This window comes from Ovis aries, chromosome 3 (genome assembly GCF_016772045.2).
Source record: "Ovis aries strain OAR_USU_Benz2616 breed Rambouillet chromosome 3, ARS-UI_Ramb_v3.0, whole genome shotgun sequence".
Classification (NCBI taxonomy): domain Eukaryota; kingdom Metazoa; phylum Chordata; class Mammalia; order Artiodactyla; family Bovidae; genus Ovis; species Ovis aries.
Window position 1 is genome coordinate 204279028 of NC_056056.1, and position 20312 is coordinate 204299339.

A 20312-nucleotide genomic window follows, 5' to 3' on the forward strand; every position below is an offset into this window, starting at 1 on the left:
TTATGTGTATACCTTAAACTTACTGAGTGCTGTGTCAAGTATATTTCAATAAAAGTGAAAGAAAACTTGAATTTCCTAATGATTGTCACTGGAATTACCTTGTTTTAGGAAAAGTGAAATTCTAATTATACTGGTTATATTAAGTTGAATATAGAGGATAATTTGATTTAGAATCCCTTTCAGTAAAAACACTAAAAATTCCTTTGTATTTATGAGAAGCACAGTTTTAGATTTGCATTTTAGTGTTACTAAACTTTTCTTTAATGACTGAGATTAAAAATAGATTCAAGCAACTATGCATAGCCCTTGATGCCTATGAGGTGATTTAGCAGCAAATGTCTCATTAAGATTAAATCCTTCCTTCTCATGTACTAATCTTGGAGAGATAAGCTATAAGAAGTAGGAGCCTATTTCAAATAATAGGTGCACAGAAAAATGACTATAAAAGATGGAGCCTGGAGAACAGGTCACACAGTGGCTACCAGTGTATTTTATGTCTTTTCCCTATTAAACTGGCATTTAGAAATTAAACTCTGTGCTTCTCAATGTAGAGAGCAACAAATGGATATCAAGGTCGGGGGAGCAGGGTGGGATGAACTGGAAGATTGGGATTGACATGTACACACTACTATGTATAAAATGGACTTCCCTGATGGTTCAGATGGTAAAAGAATCCACCTGCAATGCAGCAAACCTGGGTTCCATCCCTGGGTTGGAAAGATCTTCTGGAGAAGGGAATGGCAACCCACTCCAGTATTCTTGTTTGAAGAATTTCAAGGACAGAAAAGCCTGGTGGGCTACAGTCCATGCGGTCGCAGAGAGTCAGACACGACTGAGAGACTAGTACACACACACTTATAAAACAGATAACAAGTATGCGATATCAAAGGGAACTCTAGTAAATGCTCTGTGGCAACCCATATATCAGTGAAGGAAAGGACATCTAAAAAGGGGAAGGAAGTTTTAAAAAGAGGGAATTATATCACTTTGTTGTGCAGCAGAAACTAACACAATGCTGTAAACCAATTATAATCCAAAAAATTAAAAACAAAACACAACTCTGTGCCTCTCCTTTCCATAGCACAGCCTGTGTTAGAGACCTCAGCCTTGACCCAAGAAAAGCTACTCGTATCACATTCATAGCTGGTCTCATGCAATCTGGAGAGTGTTTGATTCTATACTGGAACCAAATTATTGGGAAAATAAAATGATTGTCAATGTTTGCCTGCTGATCACTTCCCTCCAAAATAAACTTTTTATAGTCTTGGTGTAGAGATTTTCTTTTTTTTTCTTTTCAGTTTGCCCACACCTAAGATCAGGAGTGTTGCAAATAAGCTGTTTCTGATGTCAAGTGAAAGTGAAAGTCGCTCAGTGGTATCCAGACTCTTTGCGACCCTATAAACTATACAGTCCAGGAATTCTCCAGGCCAGAATACTGAAGTGGGTAGCCGTTCCCTTCTCCAGTGGATCTTCCCAACTCAGGGATTAAACCCAGGTCTCCCACACTGCAGGTGGATTTTTTACCAGCTGAGCCACCAGGAAAGCCCAAGAATACTGGAGTGGGCAGCCGATGCCTTCTCCAGAGGATCTCCCCGACCCAGGAATTGAACAGGGGTCTCCTGCATTGCAGGCATATTCTTTATCAGCTGAGTTACCAGGAAAGCCCCCGATGCCAAAACAGGCTAGAACTTAAACTGTAAAGATAAGTGTTCAAGTGTTCAAGATAAGTGTTAAAGATAAGTGTTAAAGATAAGTGTTAAAGATAAGTGTTTTAGTGTTCAAGCCATGCTGTCTTGAACTTTACTGAAAGGAGAGATCCCAGCAGAAATCTGCACAGATTAACACAGAATGTGACAATGCTGAATCTCTGATTGTTCAGGTATTTTGTCTGCTGTTGTTGGTTAAACCTCAGGTCCTCTGAGCCAGAGACTTATTACTTTCAAACTGAAATACAGAAACCAGAGGGACACCTGAAAAACCCATTCTTCCACAGTCCACCCACTTTGACCTTGGTTAGTGCTGTGTAGAGATCTGTGCTTTGGGCTGGATTGCCCATAACAAACCTTCATTTATAAAATGGATCAGGTGGTTGGTTTGGTCAATTTAGACAACATACATTTTTTGGAGGGAAAAAAAGCATAGGTGACAGATGGGTTGTTTTCAATTTTGGAGGGATACCAACATAGATACTAGATACATAGTCTTCTGTTTCAGAAGACTAAGGCACTATCTTAACTTGTATATTAGTACCTCTATTTCTTAGTCCCATGTTTAAATGAGTTCTAAAATATCTTCTTTTCCTTCTATACAGATTTGGCCTAACCTCTAAAATTTAAGGCTTCTATTAATTGTATTCCTCTTTGACTGAGGTTTGAGATTTTTTTTCGTATCAGTTAAAAAGCTAAAATAGACTTTTAAAAAACAGCTTTTTTTTTTTTAAACATCTTTGTTGTTTCTTTATCTGCTGGACACAATCTATACTACTGTGCCAATGATTTCAGAGTCAGACGTTATAAGTACAGTACAGCATTTCCTTAGTGGTTTTTGCTTTTTGGTGGTGTGATGATTTATTTTTCCTCATTTTGATTTGCATGAAAAAGTATACCCACTCTCTCTCACTCAATATATGAAAGGCCTCTATTCCTCCTTATTGTTCATTGATGGCACTTCACCCAACTTGCTGTGAATAAACCCACTTGGTGCTTGAAAGCCATTAAGGATGACCAGGAATTTCTAATGGTCACTGTAGATCCCTAATTAGGACATACACTGGCAGGAGCGCCCTCTGATGTACGTTGCTAAGAATTCCATTGTTTCGTCATTAGTTGTAGGCACTTAGGAATGTCCTTTGGCCTTTCAGCTCCTCTAAGAGGAATGCTGAGATCCGTATCAGTGAGAAGCAGAAGTGGGGAGGAGTTGGCTTCAGCTGCGAAAAGATTCAGGACCTGACCTGGTAGAAACCCTTCTGGGAAACATCGAGGGCTCTTGTTGAAATTTCCAGGTAGTTCCCACACTCAGGGTAATTCAAAAAGTAGACTTGATGTGACTCAATCCAGGCCAAGTGTTGAAAATTCTGACAGGTCTTGCAGGGATTCTTTTCTTGGTCCAGTTGTTTGGAACATTTCAAATCTACGCCTCAGACTACCTTCCAGGCATTAGGACTTCCCTCTCCTTCTTTTGTCCCTATACTCATAAGCTTTCTATTCTGCCAGCCCTGTATGTCTCCATGTATAAATTCTATTTTTTTTCCTTGACTCTATCAAATACTACTGATGCACCAGGAAAAGTACCCATTAAAATAGGACTGCAGAAATTTTAACAGGAAATTGTTAGGTTTCCTTAGGACATTGATGATTCAGCTTCAAAATTTATGTTTGTAACTGATCTCTACTACATCATGGGAAGGAAAGTGTTTTCTTTCCATCCTAGGGTAAATGTCCTTTCCTCTGTCTCTTCCATTATCTTCACTCCTTTTCTCCACAAATAGGCCAAATGGCTTTAGGCATCAGAGTATAGAACACTTGCATTTATATATCAAATAATGTTAAAAAGTCAAAGTGTTAGTCCTTCAGTCATGCCTGACTCTTTGTGACCCCACAGACTGTAGCCCATCAGGCTCCTCTCTCCATGGGATTTCCCAGGCAAGAATACTGGAGTGGGTTGCCATTTCCTTCTCTAGGGGATTTTCCTGACCCAGGGATCAAACCCCAGTCTCCCACATTGCAGGCAGATTCTTTAATGCCTGAGCCAGCACAGAAGCCCCATCAAATAATGTTAAATATATTCTAATATAAAAGACTCTTAACAATTTTATTTTAAAAAGATATCCTCAAATATTATTTGTCTTATACTTTTGTTTGGGAATCTGAGAAAAGCAACGGGATTATTCAGAATTGTTATTGTTCAGTTGCTAAGTTGTGTCCAACTATTTGTGACCCCATTTTTCCAGGCAAGAATACTGAAGTGGGTTGCCACCCCCTTCTCCAGGGCATCTTCCTGAGCAGGGATCGAACCTGGGTCTCCCACATTGCAGGTATATTCTTTACCATCTGAGCCAACCAAATATTGTTAGTGAAGGTTGCTCAGTCATGTCCAACTCTTTATGACCCCATGAACTACACAGTCCATGGAATTATCCAGGCCAGAATACTGGAGTGGGTAACCTTCCCACTTCTCCAGGGTATTGAACCCAGGTCTCTCACATTGCAGGCAGATTCTTTACCAGCTGAGCCTCAAGGAAAGCTCTCAAATAATGTTAAATATATTCTAATACAAAAGGCTCTCAAAAATTATATTTAAAAAAGGATGTTCTGAAGTATTACATAGGTAATACTTTTGTTTGAGAATCTGAGAAAAGCAATGGGATTACTCAGAATTGCTATTGTTTTTCAGTCAGTAAGTCATGTCCAACTCTTGGCCACCCATGGATGGCAGCACACCAGGCTCCCCTATCTTTCACAATCTCCTGGTTTGCTCAAACTCATGTCCACTGAGTCAGTAATGCTATCCAACCACCTCATTCTCTGCTGTCCCTTCTCCTGCCCTCAATCTTTCCCAGCATCAGGGTCTTTTCCAATGAAAATAATTACCTATAGTTACCTATATTCAGAATTACCTATAGTTAAAAAAAAATTGAATTCCTTATCAAATGTATCTGTAGGAATAAACCTGAGATTCACTTGTGATTTTGCCAGTTACTATGACCTTGGAAACATACACAACCTCACAAAATCCTAGTTTCCTTATCTGAAAAATGATGGTGAAAGTATCTTCCTCATAGGGTACACACAAGGATTATGACCATATAAGTAAATAAGTTTTCATAGTTCCTGGTATTAAAAGCTCAATAAAATTTTAAAAAATGTTAACAACTTTAAAAAATATTGATAGTGATGCTTTTTTTTTTTTTTTTTGGCCAAGTAATCACTTAGGTTATGTGTTTACTATGATCATTATGTCTCCCTTTATAAATTTTTTTATAGTTAAATTTTAATAGTCTCTACTCCCTAGAATTTTTTTCAGCTACACTGCATAAACAAGTTTTTTCCTTTATTGATCAGAATTATGCCACCTTTTTGCTTCTTCAAGTTTGAGAGCTCTCTGGGCAAATTAATACTCATCATGGCTTGTAAAAACTTGATTTATGGGCAATAAAGTAGATGCCTTTAGTACCAGGGACAAATATATCCTTATTTCTTTTATTGACTGCTGACTAGGTATAGGAAAGTCAACAAATTTGGCATTCTTTCAACAATATTTATCTACTCAACAATATCTACCTAATATCACATTAGGCAAAGCTCTAGGCTGGAGACAGAGCAACAGACAAAATCTTTGGCTTCATGGATACCGGGAGGAATAAAATTACTTGTAAAGTGGAACAGTAAGTGGTTAATAAGAAGCAGTGAGGGCAAAAATCTCATTTTCTTCTGTGGGAAACTTCACTGAGCTGTAATATGTAGGAAGAAAAATAGACACCTGATTTTAAGAGCAACTGTTAAGAATAAGGGGAGACCTATGACTGATTCATGTTGATGTTTGGTAGAAACCAAACTGTAATACTGCTTTACGATACTGTAAAGCAATTATCCTTCAATTAAAAACAAATTTAAAAAAGAATAAGTGGTAAATCACAGAGCTTTCATAGTTCCTACTATATACTTGCTGACAGTATAGGATGTAAAATTTGATAGGCTATAGTATCTTCCCTCACAGAGCTTCTAATCTAGTTGGATGATATACTAATAAATCTGCTCAAGTGCCTTACTGTCTTCAGTGTTGTTGTTTAGTCACTAAGTCGTGTCAACTCTTTCGCTACCGACAGGCTCCTCTGTCCATGGGATTTCCCAGGCAAGGATACTGGAGTGAGTTGCCATTTCCTCTTTTAGGGGACAGTCCCAGGGATTGAACCTATGTCTCCATTGCTAGGCATATTCTTTACCACTGAACCACCTGGGAAGCACTTCTTCAGTGTAGCAGAAGACTAACAGAAAAGGCTGAGGAAAGCATATGTTCATGAGCCACCCAGATGGAGTACTCCTGTATGTCACCATTCCAGGGCTAATGGCAGCCACATTCTTTATGTTACAAACTGGGATATTAGTGCCTCTATGAAAGTGATGCCCACCATTTGCCAGCCCACTGGCATTACTGAATTATTTCATTGATCTAATTACATTTCTTGTGGTTTAAACTAAGATGTTCTAGTCCCTATACTTTCATAGCAACATATAATTACTAAGGGAAGAGATTATAGTATAGGAAGCCTGTCTTCTTATTAAAAAAAAAAAACAACCAACTACATACACTAATTAATGCACAATTAAGAATGAATAAAGAAGCCTATGATACTGGTATAGGTTTATACTAACATAGTCTTTTAGACGGACTAAAAGAAATGAACTCTAATCTGATCAGGAGCATCTGGGAAAAACTTAGTGGAAAAAGTGATGTCCAAGTATGGCCTTGAAACAGAGTAACCACACACAAAACAAAACAAAACAAAACAAAAACATACAGAAGGCAGAAGAAACTGTAAGAAGAGGAAGTTGTGCTCCAGCTCAGCTGGAGACAAGGAATGAAGGGTAAGAACAATTACTCAAAGCCAGACATGTTGCTGAAGGAGGCACTTATTTTACAACTCTAGGGTACACTCGTTTGTTGGACACAATTAGTGAAATGTGGAATACAGAACATTAGTTTCAATCTTTACCTTGACGAATGACTGTCCCTTTCTGCTCAAATGTCTCACCTAATATCTTTCTGGAAGGGCTTCCCTCTACCCTTACTGTCAGTAATCTACAAATATCTTTCAGTACTAAAACCTTCCACTGGTAAAACAAGCACTCCAGAGTTTTAAGGTTTATTCACAAGTTAATGACATATTCTATAAAAACAAATACTTTTATTGTGTATATATCAAGCTCTATAAGGCAGGCTTATTTTTAACTCTCAATCTGATCTATCCATTACTCTCATTTAGTAGGTTTGAAAAAACAGAGATTTAGGCAGACTGTTGGGTTCATCTGGACCACAAAATTAGTTTGTATTTTAACAGGTTTGTCTGATATACACATACACACAGGGTTAAGAAAAAAACACTGTTAGACGAGTAGTAAAAAACAGCAATTCTCCACTTTTTCTCTGCCCATCCCTGATTTTCGTTCACCAGACTACCAATTTTAACTCTTCAGCTATTTGTTACTGTACTTCTAAGTGACAAGTTATACTGCTTTTTTAAAAACCGACATTTCTGTATCAGATCTTGATGTATTCTCCATTACATATACACTTCTTTCCAATTCTTCTAGTTACCTAATAATTTGTTATTATTTGTATTCAGTGTTTACATAAATATGCCTGACTTTATATGATGACTAACATTATTCACAGTTGAGTTAATGCAGTGTAATTTCTGAAAACTTTTATTTTTCCTGCGGCTCATAACTGCCTCAATTTTGCTTCCTGAATTAGAAAAAAATATGCAGACCACTAATTCGTCTCCAGACTCTCTAGAACCTAAAAACCTCTTGACCCTATATTTATAAACACATGATAATGTATCCGTTTTTCTTTCTGAGACATTCCACCTAACTATTACCTTTAGGCATTTCTTGTTGACCTCATGCTGTTCTCCCTTCTTCTCTCTTTTATATGGTTATGTTTTAGCAACTTTATCATTACTTTTTAAGTAAAATAAAATGACCTCTTCCCCCATCACAACAGACTCTGTCAACTTCCCACATTAAAAGACACCATTACTTTTCCAGGCACCCGCCCTGCCATCCTACCTTGTAAATTGCACTTTTACGCCATCAAGGCTGATAATATTGGCACTCAACTCTGTAATCGTAATTAAGCATTCTCTTAAAAAGATGAAAACCATAAACAGCATTTACATTATGATTATTTAAACGTTATTCAATAAACCACCAAGCTTTGTGCTATGATTGGATTTCCTTTTCTTTGGCTCCAAGATTCTGAACCACATGCTAATTAGAGCGACACTGAAATTGAGTCCACCTTCTTATACTCCAACCCTTGGTCAAAACCCTGCAGTATTTTACACTGTTTGGTTATCTGAAGGATGTGTTCCTCTTACAACTTTTTTTTTCACTTAAGGTTTCTGATCGTCATAGTTTTCTCTTGTAGAATGAAGAGATGTTTGCCTTCCACTGCATATCCTTAAGATCTTCAACTTCTGACTCATTCTATTTATAATCCAGTCTTATCTTCCCGAAATTTACTATTTATGAACACGGACCATGAGCTTGTACATTTCTGTCCTGAAAGTTTTGATTGCCTTCCCTTGTTATAATACATCCTGTTCGTCTCGTTTTTAAGGATGCACAGCTTCTTAAATATTGTCGTGCGTCTTATCTGAAGTTCTCGGTTCCCGGAATCGCATATTTCCTCTTCCTACACTCAGGCGGTCTCGGTGCCAGTTCAGGGGATCGGAGGAGAGCAGACGGCGGAGAGGCGAGAACGCAGAGGCGGAGGGAGACGAAGCACTCTCGCGAGACAGCGGGACTCCTCGCCCCAAGCGCCACGGCGCCGCGGCGCCTCCTGGGAGTCGGCCATAATGCAGGCCCGGAACGCCGGCGGCATCCCCAGGGCTCTAAAAATGTACCTGCAAGCGGATGTTGAGAACGACGGAGCCCGCGATGTAGAAATACGGGAAGTTCATGCGCAGCTGCCAGGCCAGCTCGAAGAAGGCGAGCAGGGTGCGGGAAAGCCCCTTGCAGAAGACCCCGTACGAGCTGGGGGTCGCGACCGGGCTCGAGGCCCTGAGGGCCAAAGATGATGGAGCCGCCGTGGTGGCCATTGACGCGATGTTGCCGCTTGCCCGGTGCGGTGCCTGGAACCGAGGGTGACCGCAGACCCCGCGACCCCCAGCTGATGGCGATGACCTGGAGGGGCCGGGGGCTTAGCGGCCGCCGGGCTCGCACTCCCGCCTCACGCAGCCGCCGCTTCTTTCCGAGCGGCGGTGAGGCTGGGGTTGCGGCTTGCGCTCCGCCCCTTCCTGTCTGCTGTTTAAAATGACATTCAGCGTTTAGAGTTTAACTCTTGGTAGGTCCGGAACGGGTTACTTATTTACATATATGCCACATAGTTATTTTATATAGCAATTACAAACAGCCTTACAGATACTTGTTTCACTTTAAAATGAAGAAAGGAAACTAAGTAAAATTCTGTAATTTGTCCTAGAGGCCCGTCCAAAGCTCGCGTTAAAACTCGGGTTAGTCTGCTCTGGACTGTTCCCGTTCGATTTCATAACATTAATCTTTTTAAATAAGCCAGTTAGGGCACAGAGTCTCTGTATTCACAACATACTACTAAAACTTAAAGGGTCATAATCTCATGCAATGAATTTCCTATGTATTAGGACTATTTTAGTTGCAAATGCTGGAAATTAACACATGTAAAGCAAACACATTATTTATTATTTTTTGAGGTACATATTATATGCAAATATCAAATTTTCCCTCATGTAAACCCATGAAACGTTCAGATTATGTATGAAGGCTTCTATCATTTCTTCGTGGGCACCTGTGAAATATGTGGTTAGGCGGGGAAGGCTTGGAATATTACTAGCATTTACTTCGAAGCCCTGAATACCCTTAAGGTAACATCTTAATGGATCGTCCGTATTCTTCTGGTGTTTAAGTGATGCCCATTTCATTAACTTCTATAATCTATTTTAACTAGTAAGCACTGTATTTTTCCTCATAGACAACCTCTACATTCGTGAATTATTCAGACATGTGACTCTGATTATAACTCAGATGATGGTCTAGTTCTGAAAAGCATTCTTTCAATATCTCAGAATTCACCCTGAATTGAATAATTGTAGCAACTGTTCAAAGCACAACTTACCTATCCTGAAGGACCTCTTTTTGTACAGCCTACTGATGATAAGACTGGTGCAAATAACATGCCATTGTGCAATTTGTAAAGCTGAATTGTGTATCCCCAACTAGTTTCTTTGGCTGCTTTGCTAGACCGGTACCAACCCATCAACTAGACAGCACCTAAAGAAACTGATTACTGCTCACTTCAGTCAGTTCAGTTCAGTCGCTCAGTCATGTCCGACTCTTTGCAAGCCCATGAATCACAGCATGCTAGGCCTCCCTGTCCATCACCAACTCCCGAAGTTCACTCAAACTCATGTCCATCGAGTCAGTGATGCCATCCAGCCATCTCATCCTCTGTCATCCCCTTCTACTCCTACCCCCAATCCCTCCCAGCATCAGAGTCTTTTCCAATGAGTCAACTCTTTGCATGAGGTGGCCAAAGTACTGGAGTTTCAGCTTTATCATCATTCCTTCCAAAGAAATCCCAGGGCTGATCTCCTTTAGAATGGACTGGTTGGATCTCCTTACAGTCCAATGGACTCAAGAGTCCAACACCACAGTTCAAACGCATCGATTCTTCAGTGCTCAGTCTTTTTCACAGTCCAACTCTCACATCCATACATGACTACTGGTAAAACCATAGCCTTGACTAGACGGACCTTAGTCGGCAAAGTAATGTCACTGCTTTTGAATATGCTATCTAGGTTGGTCATAACTTTTCTTCCAAGGAGTAAGTGTCTTTTAATTTCATGGCTGCAGTCACCATCCACAGTGATTTTGGAGCCCCCCAAAATAAAGTCTGACACTGTTTCCACTGTCTGACACTGTTTCCCCATCTATTTCCCATGCAGTGATGGGACCAGATGCCACACAAATCATTCAGTCCCTGAATCTTCCTCTTCCAACTACCTAAAACAATGTGGACTCATCCTCTTCCACCATTCTTCTGCTCTTCATTCCCTTCACCCCTAGCTTTGATTAATTCCATGAAAACCAGGTCTTCCATTTGAAACCCCCAGGAAAATACCAGCTGTTAACTTATAATGCCTGTTACAAGTAACAGATATCCTGTTCTAATAAAGAATCTGCCATGTGGGATAACTGGTTTCAATTGCTGGGTTGGAAAGATCCCCTGGAGAAGGGCATGGCAACCCACTCCAGTATTCTTTCCTGGAAGATTCCATGGACAGAGTAGCCTGGCTGGCTACAGTCCATGGAGTCGCAGTCATGACTGAGTGACTAAGCACACACAGGCAAAAAAAGAGTAGTCACTAAGCTCCAACTCTATCCTTAATACTGTAGAGCTGATGAAAGATTTCTGTCATGTGGAAGTGACAGTGGAGAGTGGGATAGGATCAATATTTTACGTGATTGTGGTTTTTATTCTGTCCCTTGATACTTAGAGTTGAATGACTGATCCATACTTGTTGCCAAGTAGGCACATATAAGTAAGTTATCAACAAGAGCATGTATTAATCCACTTCTGAAGACAATATTTCATTGACCCTTTAACTTGGCCTTCCTTTCTAAATTTTATATTCCTATCGACCCTAAAATTGCCAGTTTGGTGGTGGTTCAGTTGCTAAGTCGTGTCCTACTCTTGCGACCTCATAGACTGTAGCCTGCCAGGCTTCTCTGTCCATGGGATTTTCCAGGCAAGAATGCTGGAGTGGATTGCCATTTCCTTCTCCAAGGGATCTTCCCAACCCAGGAATTGAACCCGGGTCTCCTGCATTGCAGGCAGATTCTTTACCAACTGAGCTATAAGGGAAGCCCCAAAACTTAGTACTTTTTAATGGCTTGTTAAGTTTAATGCAGCTTGAAAGTTTAAAGGTAAGCTGTAATGGGTCTGAAAATTACCATATTGGCAACTTCTCAACTACTTTTTTAAGCAATTTGCTAGTGTAAGTGTTCTATTATGTAAGAAATACATTCAGAATGCAAGGATTGAATCCAAATGATCCAACCCTAAACACGAGAGAAAAATTACAACTTGATGAACGTCTCATGTTTGCAGGCTAACAAATTGAGTTTAGTCTTTCTGCAGGAACTGAAGACTTCTGTGTCACATCAGGAACTGAAGTTTAGTGGAAACTGGTATGTAGGTACTAAACTCGTTAAAAGGAAAACAATTGTAATAGCTGATATCAATGATTAGATCCCATAATAAAACAGCAATTTCTGAATCAAGACTGTACATTCAAGCATCAAATATATATCATACAGAAGGAAATCATTAGCTGCAACATCAAATTGTGTTTGTTTCTGGGCTCTCTATTCTGTTCCATTGAACTATGTGTCTGTTTTTTTATGCCAATACCATCTGTTCTGATTATTAAAGCTTGAACTATAGTTTGAAACCAAGATGTGTGATGCTCCCAGCTTTGTTCTTTCTCAAGATTACTTTAGCTGTCCACAGTCTTTAGTGGTTTTTCTATTTATGTGAAAAATACATAAAATTATAATTTTTAAATTATATATTTATAATACTTCTATATTAATTAACTTAATATTTTAATTAAATTCATAATTTTTATGGAGCTTGCATTCAATCTATAGCTCTCTTGGTGTGGTATGGATATTTTAACAATATTAATTCTTCCAATCCATGAGTATGGAATAGCTTTCTACTTATTATTTTCTTCACTTTTTTCAGTTTCTTTGAATTTCTTTGAGGTTTCGGTGTAGAGATCTTCCACCTGATTAGTTAAATGATTTCTGAGGTGTTTTATTCTTTTTGATGACGTTAAGATGAGATTGTTTTTCTAATCTGTATTTCTGATATTTCATTTTAATGTATAGAAATGCAACTGAATTTTGGATATTGATTTTGTATCTGGTAAGCTTCCTGAATTTATTAGTTCTAAAAGTTTTTGTTTTGTGTGTGGAGTTTTTAGTTTTTAGTTTTTTAGCATATGTGATTTGCAAATAAAGACAGTTTTGCTTCTTCCTTTTCAATTTGGGCACATTTTATTTTTTATCTTGCCTAATTGCTATGGCTAAGACTTTTTATATTATGTTGAGTGAACCATGAACAGTATGAAAAGGCAAAAAGATAGGACACTGAAAGATGAACTCCTCAGGTCAGTAGGTGCCCAATATGCTACTGGAGATAGTGGAGAAATAACTTCAGAAAGAATGAAGGGATGGAGCCAAAGCAAAAACAACACCCAGTTGTGGGTGGGACTGGTGATAGAAGCAAGGTACGATGCTGTAAAGAGCAATATTGCATAGGAACCTGGAATGTTAGGTCCATGAACGAAGGCAAATTAGAAGTGGTGAAACAGGAGAGGGCAAGAGTGAACGTCGAGATTCTAGGAATCAGCCAACTAAAATGGACTGGAATGGGAGAATTTAACTCAGATGACCATTATATCTACTATTGTGGGAAGGAATCCCTTAGGAGAAAAGGATTAGCCTTCATAGTCCACAAAAGAGTCTGAAAGGCAGTACTTGGATGCAATCTCAAAAACAACAGAATTATCTCTGTTCGTTTCCAAGGCAAACCATTCAATATCAGAGTAATTCAAGTCTATGCCCCGACCAGTAATGCTGAAGAAGCTGAAGTTGAATGGTTCTATGAAGACCTACAAGACCTTTTAGAACTAACACCCAAAAAAGATGTCTTTTCATTATAGGGGACTGGAATGCAAAAGTAGGAAGTCAAGAAACACTTGGAGTAACAGGCAAATTTTGCCCTGGAGTACAGAATGAGGCAGGACAAAGGCTAACAGAGTTTCTCCAACTGGTCATAGCAGTTGACCAGAACGCACTGGTCAGCACAAACACCCTCTTCCAACAACACAAGAGAAGACTTTACACATGAACGTTACCAGATGGCCAACATCAAATCAGATTGATTATATTCTTTGTAGCCAAAGATCTGGCAGCAGCAGCAGCCAAAGATGGAGAAGCTCTATACAGTCAGCAAAACAAAACCAGGAGCTGACTGTGGCTCAGATCATGAACTCCTTATTGCCAAATTCAGACCTAAATTGAAGAAAGTGGGGAAAATCACCAGACCATTTAGGTATGACCTAAATAAAATCTCTTATGATTATACAGTGGAAGTGAGAAATAGATTTAAGGGACTAGATTTGATAGACAGAGTACCTGATGAACTATGGACAGAGGTTCATGACATCGTACAAGAGACAAGGATCAAGACCATCTCCAAGAAAAAAAAATGCAAAAAAGCAAAATGGCTGTCTGAGGAGGCCTTACAAATAGCTGTGAAAAGAAGACAAGTGAAAAGCAAAGGAGAAAAGGAAAGATATATCCATTTCAATGCAGAGTTCCAAAGAATAGCAAGGAGAGATAAGAAAGCCTTCCTCAATGATCAATGCAAAGAAATAGAGGAAAACAATAGAATGGGAAAGACTAGAGATCTCCTAAAGAAAGAGATAACCAAGGGAACATTTCATGCAAAGATGGGCTCAATAAAGGATAAAAATGGTATGGACTTAACAGAAGCAGAAGATATTAAGAAGAAGTGGCAAGAATACACAGAAGAACTTCACAGAAAAGATCTTCATGACCAAGATAATCACGATTTGTGATCACCTAGAGCCAGACATCCTGGAATGTGAAGTCAAGTGGGCCTTAGGAAGCCTCACTATGAACAAAGCTAGTGGAGGTGATCAAATTCTAGTTGAGCTATTTCAAATCCTGAAAGATGATGCTGTGAAAGTGCTGCACTCAATATACCAGCAAATATGGAAAACTCAGCAGTGGCCACAGGACTGGAAAAGGTCAGTGTTCATTCCAATCCCAAAAAGACAATGCCAAAGAATGCTCAAACTACCACACAATTGTACTTATCTCCCATGCTAGTAAAGTAATGCTCAAAATTCTCCAAGCCAGGCTTCAGCAATGCATAAACCACAAACTTCCAGATGTTCAAGCTGGATTAGAAAAGGCAGAGGAACCAGACATCAAATTGCCAACATCCACTGGATCATCGAAAGAGCAAGAGAGTTCCAGAAAAACATCTATTTCTGCTTTATTGACTATGCCAAAGCCTTTGGTTGTGTGGATCACAATAAACCGTGGAAAATTCTGAAAGAGATGGGAATACAGACCACCTGACCTGCCTCTTCAGAAACCTATATGCAGGTCAGGAACAACAGTTAGAACTGGACATGGAACAACAGACTGGTTCCAAATAGGAAAAGGAGTACGTCAAGGCTGTATATTGTTACTGTACTTATTGATCTTATATGCAGAGTACATCATGGAAAATGCCAGGCTTGATGAAGCACAAGCTGGAATCAAGATTGCCAGGAGAAATATCAATAACCTCAGATATGCAGATGATACCACTCTTATGGCAGAAAGTGAAGAACTAAAGAGTGTCTTGATGAAAGTGAAAGAGGATAGTGAAAAAGTTGACTTAAAGCTCAACATTCAGAAAACTAAGATCATGGTATCTGGTCCCATCACTTCATGGCAAATAGATAAACAGTGGAAACAGTGTCAGACCTTTTTTTTTGGGGGGGGGGGGGCTCCAAAATCACTGCAGATGGTGACTGCAGCCATGAAATTAAAAGACACTTGCTCCTTGGAAGAAAAGTTATGACCAACCTAGACAGTATATTGAAAAGCAGAGACATTACTTTGCCAACAAAGGTCTGTCTAGTCAAGGCTATAGTTTTTCCGCTAGTCATGCATGGATGTGAGAGTTGGACTATGAAGAAAACTAAGCACCAAACAATTGGTGCTTTTTAACTGTGGTGTTGGAGAAGACTCTTGAGAGTCCCTTGGATTGCAAGGAGATCCAACCAGTCCATCCTAAAGAAAATCAGTTCTGATTATTCATTGGAAGGACTGATGCTGAAATTCCAATACTTTGGCCACCTGATGAGAAGAGCTGACTCTTTGGACAAGACCCTGATGCTGGGAAAGATTGAAGTCAGGAGGAAAATGGGCCGACAGAGGATGAGATGGTTGGATGGCCTCACCGACTCAATGGACATGAGTTTGAGTAAACTCTGGGGGTTGGTGATGGACAGGGAGGCCTGGCTTGCCGCAGTCCATGGGGTGGCAAAGAGTCATATACGACTGAGTGACTGAATGGAACTTAACTGCAAAATCCCTTCATTCTTGCCAAATATTGCAGGTTAGAAGGTCTTTGTCACACTGACGGGGTGAGAATTATAAGTTCCAGGTCTGTTTCACATTGCATGTGTGTGTGTGTATGTTAGTCACTAAGTCTCATTTTTTGTGATCCCATGAACTCAATCCCACCAGGCTCCTCTGTCATGGGATTCTCCAGGCAAGAATACTGGAATGCGTTGTCAGTTCCTTCTCCAAGGGATCCTCTCAACCCAGGGATTGAACCCGTGTCTCCCAAACTGCAGGCAGATTCTTTATCATCTGAGCCAACACACTGAGGTGGAGGGAATTATATAGGGTATGACAATCAGGGAGCAGTAATCATGGGGAGCATGTTTTCAATTTTGGTGCATTCTAATTGATTAGAATTTTCTGTATCATGTTCTTGGTATTATATCTAAAAGGTCTAACTCAGGTTTACAAAAGTTCTCTGCTTTTTTTGCTAAAGGTTTTAGTTTGAGTATTTGTAGTTAGGTCTAAGATCAATTTAGACTTAATCTTTATGTGGTAAGAAATAATGGTATAAATTCATCTTTATGAATGTGGGTATCTAATGAAGTCCTAGCTTCATCTGTTGGAAAAATAAAGGCTATTTCTCCCTTGATTGCCTTGACACCTTTTTTGAAATCAATTGCTCATGAATGTAAATGTTAAGGTGGATTTTCAATTGTGCTTAACTATTATATATGTCTGTCTTCATGAAAGTGCTACTCTATTTTCATTGATGCCATTTAGTGGTTAGCTTTGATATCAGGAACTGCAATCGTCTAATTATGTTCCTTAAAAAAAAAAAAAAAACTTCCTTGTCTCTTCTGGGAGCTTTGTATTTCCATATACATTTTAAGAATAGTTTTTCAGTTTTCTGCAAGGATTTGTGGGATTTGGTAGAGATTGTCGTGAATATATAGATAATCTCTTGACTTGGAAAGAGTCTCCTCATTCCAGATTTTAGTTCAGTTGTTCTCTTTCCTTGCACAGCTCTCTTATCAATTTAAAATGTAATTTGGCAATTTATTCCCGTTATCCTGGTCATTGTAGGAGAAAATCTTGCCTTTTTGCACTTGCTCTCTTTAACTCATAAGCGGAAGTTCTAACACGTTAACTGTGAAGTATCAAATGACACAGGATCAAATGAATAAGCAACAGTCTCTGGAAGAGGATATCATTATTATCTGCATTTTGACAGTAGTTTTAAAACAGAGTAAAAGATCAGAGATTAGTAGCAGGAAATCTGGATTTTCCATTCTGTCAGTCCAGCTCCAAGATCCTCTCCTTAAAAAGTTCTACTATAAAAAATGAAACAAGAGAATCCAAAAGTACACCTGATTTCAACATCTGTTCTTCTTAAAAAAATTTCAGCAGTCAAAAATGAATTAAATGAGAAAAATAAGACTGAATATTCATATATGGAAAAGTTTTGAACGTGCAATGGATGAAGTGCCCAAGAAATATTGACAAAATTAATATATTTAAAAATTAATATTTAAATGTTAACTAAATTAGATAGTTAATGAACTTTATTAAAGACCTAAGCATGAGAGTTATTTTTGACAGCTTTAAATGGTGGAAGGAACAGCCTACTGGGAAAAGAGATTACAACTAGGTGACCTTCCTGCCAGGAGCCAGCGTGAGGAATCCCGCCCATGGGAAAGGTCGTGAGGAAGGAAGCCTGACAAAATGCAAAGGCGGGGATCAGGCTTCAGGGGTTCCCCCTGGAATTTCCTGAGCATATAACCCCAAAATCAGAGTCTGCCTGCTTTACTATATTATGCCTTTCACCTACTCTTCTGACATTAACAGGGGGCTGTCCCCCCACCACCTTTTTTAAGAGAAAGTTAATTTAGGGCTTTTAGATAATAAGTCTCTTGGGCATAATAAGAGTGTTTCAATCCAAAAACCCCTCTGATGGCTCTCTAACTTGCCTTACCCGGACTTTTACAACTACGTATGTGGTTGTTTACAGGCCCCCAACTGTGAGAGGCATGGGAAGCCTAAAACATTAAGCCTTTCAAAGAGTTAAAAGTTATTAGAGTAGTGCTAGTGTAGGATTTCATTATTGGGCCAATGCTTGTTGCTAAGTTCCCATATCTCTTTTCCACTGTACACCTGGGAGCACATTTGTTAACATAGTTAGAATGTAAGAAAAAACAAATGTAGCCTTGAAACTAACCACATCAGACTTTTGAGCTAGTTGGTTCTTTCTTTGTTGTAACTGGCTGCACCTTTGCTTCCTGAAAATGTAACTGTTTGATACTTTCTGAGGCCGACATAGATTAGAAATATAAAGAAAAGACACTTCAAGGGAAAATAAGTTTTCTGGTTGAGCAGCCTTTATCAAAAGAGGGTCTTAAAATGTTCACAGGCCTCCAAGGCCAGAAGATAATGTACACAACCTCATTTGATTGTCCAACCTCATTGGAAAGATATAAAAGTCCTTTTGAAAATAAAGTTATTGGGGCCTCTCTCACCAAAGCAGCTTGGTCTCCCCCTGTCTTCTTTACTCTATTTTCTGGCTGAATTCCCATCTGGGGCATGGAGGCTCGCCATATCTACTTACTTGCCCTGGCTTCTAAGACCCACATGAGAGGTAGCCCAAGGGGGAACACCCTCCACTATTTAAACGGGCGCCAGTGGCCTAACGTAGATGGTGCAAACCTCTTGTCTCGAGGTTTTATTAGTTCTCCACGTAAACCAAGTTATTTAACATCTTTTCTCCATTAATTTTCCTACTACACTATTCTTTCCTTTCTCTTGCTGTTTGCCATTCATTTCCTGGCTCTAATGGGATCCATTCGGAGTTTTAAAAGGCAGCAGAAGGAACCTGTCTTTTTGTTCTTTGAGGTTCTTGGATTCCTCTGTCCTTCAAATGACTCATGTACCCTGTTTTGGGGAAACAGGAAGTTAACAAAAGCATTTCTGTCATTTCTTTGGCAGCTAAGGTGCTGACTGAGAGAAAAGAAATAGGTGGACATCATGTGTCTTCCAGCAAAAAAATAAGCTGATGGTGTTTGTAAAATTTTATACTTTCTGCTGCTGATTCTAATGTGACTATAACTGAGTAATTTCCAAAGGTTAACATGCAAAGTCTTTTACTCAAGCTTATAATGAAAAGTATATATGTGAGTGTTTATGAATGCTACAAAACTGATGATAAGATTATGCTACCACTAACCAATATTTTTCAGATAAACAATCTAGTTTTACAAAATGTATAATTTCAGGGTTATGAAACAATGTGTATTTCACATGTATATTCTATGCTATTGTCTTCAAATGAAGTATTTATAATCTGTATTTATAATCTTTATTTAATCTGCTTTTTAAGAATTGAGCTTATCTAAGGACATTATTGCTATTTTCCATTGAAATTAGTATCACAATGTGCTTAGCAAAGACACCTACAATAAAATTCAAATGTAACAAATATTTTTAGATTAAAGTTTATATGTGTGTATAATTAACTGTACCAAAGAATATATGATTTTTACTAGTAGTCAAAAAACAGAAACAAATCAAATACTACAGTGAGGATGAAGAAGAAAAAATAATTATGATGTCTTCATAGCTGCTATATTTCACATGCAGTTAGGAAAATTATTTTTTAGAGGTGTCAAATTAAGAAGACCTCTTTTCAAGTTGCTTTCTGGTGTCAAATTACTCAGTTTTCAGGACTTCCCTAGTGGTCCAGTGGCTAAGACTCTGTGATCCCAAAGCAGAGGGCCTGGGTTCCATCCCTGGTCAGTGAACTACATTTAGCCTGCCACAACTAAGAGCACTCAAGCAACAACTAAAGATTTCACATAGCTCAAGGAAGATCTGAAGATCCTGCATGCTGCAACTAACACCCAGTGAAGCCAAATAAATATTTTTTAAAAATTTCTCAGTTTTCCCCTAAACCAAAATTGGGCCTCTGAATTGTCAATCTTATCCTCCGTTTTGCTACCTAAAAATTCATTTTAAATTTCAGACAAAAGATTTAGGTCTTCCCAATCTTAAAAATACATTCAGTGTAAGAATAGTAAAAAAAATTATGATGCTTAATTCAATGATATTTCTACATGTATTAGAATGGTGTCTATGATGTCTATGTCATAATTATAGGATATGTCTTGAAGATCTGTTTTAATACAATCTTGTGGAAAATGATGACATAGAAAATGTGTTGACATATAGTAGGATTGCTAGCAAGTTTCACTATAGGAAATTTATAACCTTGTTCAACAACTGAATTTCTATGACTCTATTAATTCTTGGTATTAAGATATTACAACAACATTATCTAAATGTTAAGATAAATCATTTCCACGTCTGAATTACTCACTATTTTTAATCACCTGTCTGCTT

The 20312-nt window shown here is 38.7% G+C and overlaps 1 protein-coding gene across 1 annotated transcript; it reads right to left on the reverse strand.

The window, feature by feature from the left end:
• Window positions 1-6846: 6846 nt before the first annotated feature.
• Window positions 6847-8994, reverse strand: SMIM10L1 (small integral membrane protein 10 like 1). Its single transcript, XM_042247523.2, has one exon. It carries the CDS (start codon window positions 8822-8824, stop codon window positions 8618-8620), a length of 207 nt encoding a protein of 68 aa, XP_042103457.1. The 5' UTR covers window positions 8825-8994; the 3' UTR covers window positions 6847-8617.
• Window positions 8995-20312: the final 11318 nt, after the last annotated feature.

Coding starts and splice junctions, on each gene's coding strand:
- SMIM10L1 (XM_042247523.2), bottom strand. CDS start 8,824: ATGGCCACCACGGCGGCTCCATCATCTTTGGCCCTCAGGGCCTCGAGC.